The sequence below is a fragment of the Thermothielavioides terrestris genome, chromosome 1, assembly GCF_000226115.1.
Source record: "Thermothielavioides terrestris NRRL 8126 chromosome 1, complete sequence".
Lineage (NCBI taxonomy): Eukaryota > Fungi > Ascomycota > Sordariomycetes > Sordariales > Chaetomiaceae > Thermothielavioides > Thermothielavioides terrestris.
The window spans coordinates 5,958,494-5,967,875 of NC_016457.1; the positions used below are offsets into that span (position 1 = coordinate 5,958,494).

At 56.8% G+C, this 9,382-nt stretch overlaps 4 protein-coding genes across 4 annotated transcripts; 1 reads left to right on the forward strand and 3 right to left on the reverse strand.

Annotated features, from left to right (window-relative positions):
• Positions 1-653: 653 nt before the first annotated feature.
• On the reverse strand, positions 654-2,553 carry THITE_2109243 (actin-like protein). Its single transcript, XM_003649992.1, has 3 exons — positions 2,297-2,553; positions 1,767-2,186; positions 654-1,672 (listed from the first exon to the last, which is right to left on the reverse strand). Exons 1-3 carry the CDS (start codon positions 2,316-2,318, stop codon positions 942-944), a joined length of 1,173 nt encoding a protein of 390 aa, XP_003650040.1. The 5' UTR covers positions 2,319-2,553; the 3' UTR covers positions 654-941.
• A 209-nt stretch (positions 2,554-2,762) lies between these two features.
• Positions 2,763-3,638, forward strand: THITE_40654 (uncharacterized protein; the record flags this gene model as incomplete). Its single annotated transcript, XM_003649993.1, has 2 exons — positions 2,763-2,876; positions 2,946-3,638. 2 exons carry the CDS (start codon positions 2,763-2,765, stop codon positions 3,636-3,638), a joined length of 807 nt encoding a protein of 268 aa, XP_003650041.1.
• Positions 3,639-3,647: 9 nt separating this feature from the next.
• Positions 3,648-5,409, reverse strand: THITE_2074814 (uncharacterized protein). Its single transcript, XM_003649994.1, has 2 exons — positions 5,222-5,409; positions 3,648-5,124 (listed from the first exon to the last, which is right to left on the reverse strand). The coding sequence occupies exons 1-2, from the start codon at positions 5,309-5,311 to the stop codon at positions 3,688-3,690; spliced, it is 1,527 nt and encodes a 508-aa protein (XP_003650042.1). The 5' UTR covers positions 5,312-5,409; the 3' UTR covers positions 3,648-3,687.
• Positions 5,410-5,453: 44 nt separating this feature from the next.
• THITE_2109248 (uncharacterized protein) lies at positions 5,454-6,975 on the reverse strand. Its single transcript, XM_003649995.1, has 2 exons — positions 6,045-6,975; positions 5,454-5,960 (listed from the first exon to the last, which is right to left on the reverse strand). The coding sequence occupies exons 1-2, from the start codon at positions 6,641-6,643 to the stop codon at positions 5,597-5,599; spliced, it is 963 nt and encodes a 320-aa protein (XP_003650043.1). The 5' UTR covers positions 6,644-6,975; the 3' UTR covers positions 5,454-5,596.
• Between the last annotated feature and the right edge of the window lie 2,407 nt (positions 6,976-9,382).

Consider the following 9,382-nt stretch of genomic DNA (forward strand, 5'->3'; position numbering starts at 1 on the left):
GTTCCCGGTTCGGGGGATTGCCGAAAGAGGCGAGTCAGCACGAAGTGGACGAGTGCACAATTGCACAAAGTGCACAAGACCGGAGGAATTTGTCCCAGGATTGCGGAGACCTCGGGCTTTCAGACCAACGATGGCGAAGCGAGATTTGCCGGCGCTGCCGTGTTCCTGTCGGTTTTTGCCCGAAACGAGCCAGCACAGCGCCGAGAGGTGACTTGCGCCGAGTGATGACTGACTTGGGAGGTGATCATTGCAGGCATGTCAGGGCTGATGGCTAAAGAGGTCCCGCCAAGACTAATTTCGGCCAATTGTCGGCAATGTTTTTACAGCGTCAGTACCCCGCCAAGACCGCCAAGGGGTTTGCACTATCGCCACGGGTTAGCCACGGGTTAGTTCGCCGGGGGTGCGGGGGGCGGCGCTAGCCCCCCGCTGGTTAGGGTAAGGGTTATGGTTAGGGTGAGGGTCAAGGTTAGGGTGAGGGTTAACTTCGTTTTCTTTTTTTTCGATTTGGTTGAGGTTTCGTAAAGTTGTTGCAACAAGTCTTTGCGATTGTTCGTTGTTGATGTTGCTCGAAGTCGTCGAGGCCCCGTCGCGGCCCTGCTCACCCCGTGGCGATTGTAAATACTTGTAAGCGGCAGTCTCCGAAATTAGTCTTGGCGGGACCTCTTTAGCCATAACCATGTCAGGTCACTAACGAATGTTAATTACAAGCGTGGTGTATTAACTATGCGACGTAACGATCGGTAACGTAACACTACGCGGTGGCGTTTCCCGGGTTGATGCACCTCGGGCTGGATCAGGGGCTTGCGTGTTCAGTAATCCGTCCGGACACCGCACACAGCATCGCAGTACACCAGATGGAAGCATGCAGTCATCGCCTTTCTTTTTTTCGTCATCTAAAATGGGCAACGCTTGCTGCACCGTTACCGCCCGACCGACCTTGCCTATCTCGGGCCCAGCTTCTCCAGGATTCTGGGGCCCTGCTCCTCCCACTCCTGCTTGGAAATCCACATGTTTTCGTTGTCGGCCATGATGTTGGCCAGCACCGCGCCGCCGAGGAACACCATGTGCCTCCTCCGCGGCGGGTCCTCTATCCTGACCTTGAACTTGCTCAGCCGCTCCGGGTTGCCTCCCAGCACTCTCGTCAGCCACAACTGCTTCAGCTCCTTCTCCAGACGCGACGGCAGGCCCGGGTACATGCTGCTGCCGCCCGACAGGACGATGGCCTTGAAGAGCGAGGCGCGGACGTCGACGTCGGCCGACTGGATCGTGTTGAACAATAGTTCGGCGATGCCCGGCTGGTCGCAGTCGACCAGGTGCGGCTGGAACAGGCACTCGGGCGCTTCGAAGCGCTCTGACCCGACGCGGATGACGCGGCCGTCCGGCAGCGTGTAGCTCTCCACCAACACCGTCGTGTCCTCGCTTAGCCGCTTGTCCAGCTCCAGGTCGTAGGAAACGTAGCAGAGCTTCTCCTTGATCTGCCGCACCGTCTCGAAGTCAGCAGTCCGGTTCAGCGCGTAGCCCCTGCGCAGCAGCAGGGCGATAAGGTTGCGCGTGACATCGCGGCCGGCCACGTCGAGCCGGCGGGTGAGGTGGTTCAGCACGACGGATTCGTAGACTGGGACGATGTGTGTCACGCCGTCGCCGGAGTCGACGACAACGCCAGAGCTGAGACCTGCGCGCACGGGTCGCACGTCAGTAGGTTTGCGTCCAAAAGCACCCTCACGCTCTGGCGGCCCCCAGGGGACGAGGGGAGGAGGGTATCGCACCTTGGGCATACAGCGCCAGGACAGCCTGGATCGCCACGTAGACACCGCCAAAGCCATAACGCTCAAACATGACCTCGCACATCTGCTCTCGGTTCTTGAGCGGGTTGAGGGGCGGCTCGGTCAGGAGGATCTTGCGGCCGCGGGGGTCGATCTTCATCTTGTCGAAGAAGGTGTAGTCCCACAGATGCTGCATGTCATCCCACTTCTTGACGATGCCGTTCTCCATCGGGTAGCTGATCTGGAGCATGGTGCGGGCGGCCGCGGCCTCGTCGCCGCACATGATGTCCTTGATCACCATGTCACTGCCGCCCTTCTCTTCGGTGCGCAGGATCGGCCGGCCGACGATGGACGGGTATTGGTACTCGGGGAAGTTTTGCGCCGCATAACCGACCTTGAGGAAGCCGGTGCCGCCGTCGAGAACTGCAGGTACGAGGTGCGGAGGTTAGCTCCAGGCCCGCCAGGTGGTGGGAGCTGGGTGCTTGATGCTTGCGTGCTGGGCGCATCGCCGAGATCGTCGCACTTCGACTCACCAATGGGGGGTGGAGAGGCCATTTTTGAGCGGTGCGGCGTCTAGCAAACGTGAACTTGGCACTGGGACTGAATGGGCGCGCCGACCAGCTCCGGGGCCGTCGATACCAAGCTGCGGGCGGTGATGGTGGTCCGGGGCGATGTCGATGGTGGGGTTGGGGTTGGCAACGGTTACAACAGGAGCACCACGGGAACCCTGGCAGCTGCCGAGCAACTGCGTCAGCAGCGCTGTGGCTGAGTGACCAGGGCGCTGCCGGACCCACGTGATTCCCCGCATCGCAACCACGAACGAAGTGGGGGTTCGTCCTGATAACAGACGGTGAAACTGCCCCTTTTCCATAGGGGATGGAGTTAGTGGGAAAGTGACAGGAGGCAGCTTATCACAGGGGGAGGATCATTTATCTCGAGGGTTTCCCGGAGCCCATTCGTGCTCCGGTCATTCGCAGCATATTCCAGGTCCATTGCACAATGACGACCACCCTCGTCAGACGGACCACCAAGATCCTGGTCCTGAATCCGAATTCATCGCAGGCGATGACCCTCGGGTTGCGCGAGGCCATTCGAGATCTTGAGCTCTCAAAGGTTGATATGACTATCCCACCCCCTTCCACTCCTCTCCCCTCCCCCTCGAAGAAGCTATCCCTCCGATAGAGCGCTGACCAACGGCAGTCCACCGAGGTGTACACTTACACTGCGCCCAGCAGCAGCCCGGCGAGCATCAACGACGGCCACGACCTGCTCGCCAGCACCGAGTCGGTCTGCCAGGACCTGACCAAAACAGGCCTGCTCGGGCATTACGACGCGGTGCTGGTCGCCTGCTTCAGCGCGCATCCGCTGGTCGGCATCCTGGCCGAGCGCGACGGCGAGTTCGGCCCGCTGGCGGTGACGGGCATCTTCGAGGCGAGCATCCTGACCTGCCTGTCGTTGCTGCCTCCCGGGAAGAAATGGGGCATCGTGACGACGGGCAGGTTCTGGGAGGACCATCTGACGCAGGGAGTCAACGTGTTCTTGGGCACCCAGCAGCATGCGTCCAACATCAAGTTCGCGGGAGTAGAGACAACAGGCCTCAACGCGGGCGACTTCCACGGCGGCGTAGAACCCGCTGTTGTGCGGGAGAAGCTGAGGGAGGCCACCAGGAGGCTCTTGGACAAGGGGGACGTGGAGTGCGTGGTTATGGGTTGCGCGGGAATGGCAGGGCTGGAGGAGATCATCCGCTCCGTGGCAGTGGAGCAGTATGGCTCAGCGCGGGGCGACCAGATCCTCGTCATTGACGGCGTGAGGGCCGGAATCGGCCTCTTAGAGCAGATGGTTCGCAACAGGCGAGCCTTCAGCAGAGCGTCATAAAACATATCTGCGAACAAGTCATTGCTCCCAAACTCCGCGCTCAATCTCGTCAATCAGTACGCCTAGTCCGTCCCCATACCTCATCCGCGTCCTTCTTCCCCCTTGTTTCGGGCACGTTGCGTGTGACAAAGGCTGCCCAGAGCAAGGCGAAGCCGGCGAAGATAAAGTACACCCAGCCCGCGCCGCCCAACGCGGTATTCAGCGCCTCGTTGACGATGGGGAACAGGTAGGCGACAAGGAAGGTCGCGATGTAGCTCGCCGCCAGCGCCCAAGACTGTGCGGCACCAACAGCCTCCGGGCCGACCAGCTCCGACGCCATGATGAAGGGCACAGGGCCGAGGCCCAGAGCAAAGAAAGCCACAAACAGAAGAACTGCGATGGCCGACATGATCTTGAAGCCAAAGCGGATCGAAAGCGCCAGCGCCAGCGAGCTTGACCCTTGGCCGATGATCGACGTAAGGAGACACGTCTTGCGGCCGAAGCGGTCCGGAAGCGGCGAGGCGGCAATTGTAGTGCCCAGGTTGATGACCGAGATGATAATAGTCAGCAGCGCCGAGCTAATCGGGAGGAGGTCATTGAGCAGCGACACGGAGTACATGACGATGGAGTTGATGCCGCATAGCTGCTGGGCGAACATGATGCCTACCACGGCCGTGATCGCTGGACGGTACAGCGGGTCGCGGACGACCTGCACAAAGCCCAGATGCGACTTCTGGCTTCTCGAAGCGGTAGGTGGCGGCGACAGCAGCCCGGCAGTCGCCTCCGCCGAGTCGCTATCGCTCCGCGCAAGTAACCGCTCGCGCTCGCCAGGCGGCTTGCCGTCGCCAGCCCCCCACGCCTCGACTTCCTCATCAACGTTGGTGTGCCTGCCCCGAATGCGCTGCAGGGCACGACGGGCACGGACAACGTCGCCTTTCACGTTGGCGGTCCACGACGGACTCTCCGGCACAATCAACAAGCCCAGGCCCTGCGCCAGGGCGACGATGACACCGGTGCCGAAGATCCAGCGCCAGGCGCTATCGTGGCTCAGGAAGTAGCCCAGTGTCTGGGTGAACAAAATACCCAGGTTGATGCTGATCTGCGTGAAGGCGCCGAAGAAGCCGCGCTTCGTCGGCGGGGCTACCTCGCTGATGTACAGCGGCACAATCACCGTGCTTGCACCGGCACCGATTCCGGTGAGAAAGCGAGCGACCACCATGACCGGGACCGACGAAGCAAGGGTCTCAATCGCAGACCCGACCAGGTAGAACATGGCCGTGGCCTGCATCGAAAGCCGACGGCCACGGCGCGACGTGAATGGCCCCGCGGCCAGGGCGCCAATGAGCCCACCGAGTGTGAATATGGCCGAAATGGCAGCAAACGCCGCCCGGCTCATCGGGATGCAGTCGGCCGCGGCCGTCTTGGAGCCGAGCGACATCAGCTTGTCAAGTGTGGAAACAGCCTTCTTGTGGCAGGTGATGACATCCTCGGGCGCGTTCAGTTCGGCCTGCGGGACAGGTATGACGTTGAGTTAGCGGAGGTTCCGGTTCAACAGCCCGGACCCCAGCGGGAACTGCTTGGGACTTTTGCGCGATTCGTCTCACCAAGTGATAGCCAAACTGGAGCGGACCGAGGGTGGCCACCGCCACGAGCACCACCAGATACGGCGTGACATCGCTCAGCGCCGACGCCATCGCAGGAAAGACTGCTCAAATATTTCTATGCTGATCGCTGATTGATACACATGGCAAGATGCAAGATGTTGGGTATTGTCGAGCTAATGTTATTGTGGTAAATTGGCCGAGCAGGAGGAGGAGGTGCATGGGGATTCAGCCTCGCAAGTCCGGAGTACTGTCCATGTACAGTAACTAACGGGACAGCCCCGCCTGATTAACGCATATCTCACTAAACGCATGTCACTTCCCCTAACTGAGGTGTGTACTCGAGCGGCAATGCGTGTTTACTCCTGTACAAGGCAACTAAAATGTGTCTTTCTTGTAGCCTCCCGCCAGTGCTTTCTTGACCGCATCTTCGAGCGAGTCCAAAGCCTCGAGCTTCGGGGCAAGCACATCGTTGTCGTTCTGGGCATACAATGTGCCGCCCTCGGCCCAGATGCGCCTCAGCGTGGCAATCGTCGCCCGGGGGTCGCCCTCCTCCCATTTCTTGGCCTCGAAGGCCCTGATCTCGTCGAGCGGTGTCCTAGTGACCGCCCATTTGGAGCCTGTCTGCCGCTCGTACTCGGCCAGGACCTCGTTCGGCGTGACGACAAAGCTCTGCACTTTGAGCGCCTTGCCGAAGGACACCTCGGGGGACTTGAGCGTGGCGACGACGAATTTACCGACGCTAACCAAGGTACAGCCGAGTCAGAGAAGCTTGCCCTGCTGTGCGGCGAGGCCGGTTGAAGGAGGAGACAAAAGCTTGACTTACTCCGACATTGTGCAAAACCCAATTTTGCCATTGCCGTCTTCGGCCACATACGCCTGCTTCTTCTCGGGGAAGAACCCGCCAACGATCTCGTACCCGGGAGCAGCGTCCACCCACATGTCGAAGTAGGGCCCCGTCACGACGTACGTGACCTGGACCCGCTTCAGGTTCTCGCGGATGTACTTGCGCACCTGCAGTTTGAGCTGGTGCGGGCGCTCGTTCGGGCTCTTGTCGTTATGTTCAATATCCGTGCCGAACTCTGACGGCAAGAACCACTTGACGCTCTCCGACGCCTCGGCCAGCCGTAGGAGCTCGATCTGGTGCTGGAGCCCGCCGCGTCCCACGGCTGAGATGACCGTGTCGACGCCCGAGTAGGCAGCAGTGACGTCGGCCTCGGATGTCAGGTCGCCCACGATCACCGAGAGGCCTTGCGCCTTCCATCGCTCCAGCTGCTGGGCCTTTTCCTTGGCGCCGTTGGGCGAGGTGAAGAGGACGATCTGTTGGAACGAGGGCTTGGCACGAAGCAGGGCTGAGGTGATGTATCGCCCGATAGTGCCCGTTCCGCCGAAGACCAGGATTTTGGATACCGTGAACGGAGACATCTTGGCCGCTGTGCACTCGTGTAGCGTGGGCGATGAGCTGCAGTGACGGCGGATCGGAGGGTTGACTCGAGATAGACAATGCCGATGCGCTCAATGGTTTCTTCCGAAGAGCCTGAAATCCGTTGCTCTGGAGTGTAGGACCGTGGGCTGGCAAGCAACCTGGTGGATCGGACCGATCACGACAGAACAACGGTTGAAGGCCTCATCCAACCTTGCGGGCGCGGGCGGCACTGACTCTGGGAACTGTTTCCCATCCTGCCCCTCACTTGGCCCAGAGGCCCCGCCTTAGTTACCCGAAGCTAGCCTTGCCCATCAGTGTCCCGGCGTTCGGCCCATTACACAGTTGGGTGGAGGTGTTGCTTCCCGTTATGTTTCTCTATCCCTGGCTCCACTCAAAACCGCGATGTCAACCACGAACTTCCATTTTATTGGACCTACTGAGTGGGATATCTGATCCTCACGTCGCGGGCAACTTCCAGGTCTGTAAGCCGGCCGGGAGCGCAAGTGCGAAGTGACGAGCATAAGGTACTACCTATCCGTGGTAGAGATGGCCTGCAACATGAAACGCTGCGCTTCCAGGAGGCTCTGAAGGATAGATCAATGTATACTCCATTCCGTACCGCATCACGATAGAAAGCACGATGTAGGTAGTGGTCGCGCTCATACTTGTGCTTAGGACTGCACAGTCGGGGGAATCCAATAGGTAAGGTACGGAATAGGCAGCTCAGGTACGGAATACTCCGTACTCCGTACCGTAACTGAAACGGTCGTGGTTATACAGTTCAATCCTTGTTTGTTTGTTAGTTTGGTTCTTCGCCCCACTTTTTACCCACTTTCTGACAGGGCCCTGCAGCCAACCAAAAATCGGCCTTTTTACCCACCTGTTCAGTTCCTGGCTCTGGCACTGCATTCAACAAAACTATCGACCAAACCATCAAAAAAAGCATCACCACCATCAAAGCTATCAAATCCTTCAAAATCGCCCAGGGCAGCCAAATCAGCCAGATCAGCCAGGTGAGCAGCCAAATTAGCTAAATCAGCCAAATTAGCCAGATCAGCTAGGTAGGCAGTTCAACTATAAAAAGGCCCCATTTTCCAGATTCGAAGATGCCCACCTTTCTAGCCTAGCCGGAAGCCCACCTTTCTAGCCCAGCCGGAAGCCCACCGACCTGGCCCAGCCGTACAGCACATCGCTTGCAGGGCCATCATGTCGTGGCAACTGCTAGCTAGTTGGTCTCGGCTGCGATAGGCCGACCCGCTATTGAATGACGACGACGACGAATACAACGAAGACCCTGATTTCCTAGCCGATGCCAAGGAATTGGAAGAGGCTGAGGAACCTAGCCTTCCTTCAATACTATAAGCCAAAGCCATCTAGGCATTTAACGTACGCTAGGCTATTAAACGTGCCGCAAAGTCCAGCCTACCTAGTAGGTACATCCATTTTCCCTGATTACCTTATATTTTCTTAGTTAATCTAGTCTTCCAGATGTTCCTTCTAAGGAGCCCTCGATAGCCGACCTCCCGGCTTGCCCAAGCTCTGATTCTTCCGACGGCTTCGACCTCTCTCCTTCGCCCTCGCCTTCGCGCTAGTAGATCGACCTAGCCAACCTAGCATTTACCAAGCATCCTTCTTCGACTAGGCCTCTGCAAAAGAACTGATCCACTATATACGAAGAGAGGCTTGTCGTTAAGGTATTACGTTTCTACGGCAATATAAGCATCCTGAAGATCGCAAAGGTAATAAACCTTATACAATGGCAGGTCTAATACGCTATCTACGCTTATAACAACCTATAATACACAGTTGCTTATAGCTAGGTAATGCGGAGAAGTGTCGTAGATACGTAGAATAACAAGATGTAGATTGATAATGGTGGTAGATCGAAGATCTAAGTGGCGGTGCGCTAAGAAATACGTACCTGTAGGGCAGAACACATTACACACCCCGCCTACCCAATTAGGCCTAGCGTTGCAAAGTCTACAACGTAGGGCGCAGGGCACCCTTATCTAATCTACGTATATAGACACATAGGTTATATAACCCCCTTGTTCCTCCTACCTTATATTAAGTCTAGGCCTATAGGAAAAAACGGCAATGCCCTCATTGCCTTACCTATCTAGATCCTCTATATCGTTAAATACCCTTTAATCAAGTACTACAACACAGGGCTAGAAGCGTAGTGCCAGATTGATCTAGATAGTAATCAACTAACTTCTTCTATATTTTGTTATTGTTAGTGAGAACAGGGTTCTTATAAGGCTAGCTACGCTTATAGGCTAGTTGTAGTGCTTAATTAGGTATAGGAGGCTTCTTTTAAGAGACTAGGCAATCCAGATAATCGCCTTTATAAGCCTAGTATTCGTTGATTAGGCGCTATATATAGTATAGCTCGTATATAGTCTTTTAAACGCTCTTTTCTCGGCTATAGCTAGTCCATTTAATTAGGTATTTAAGGCCTTTATATATAACCTTATAGTTAAGGATTATATCAACCTTATATTCCTTATCCAATTCGTTGTTATTAGAGGAGTAGTCTAATTGAGAGTCGACGATCGGGCTAGGAGGTGGCGTATTATAGCCGAATAGATCCTCCTCCTAAGGAGCTAGGCAAAGGTGAGCAATAGAAATGACTAGGTAGATACCTTTATTAGCTAGGAGATCTAGTTCGTAAGCTAGGTAGCTAATATAGCGCTTAATTGGAAAAGGCCTAGCACGTTGTTGCAAGTACTTCTAGG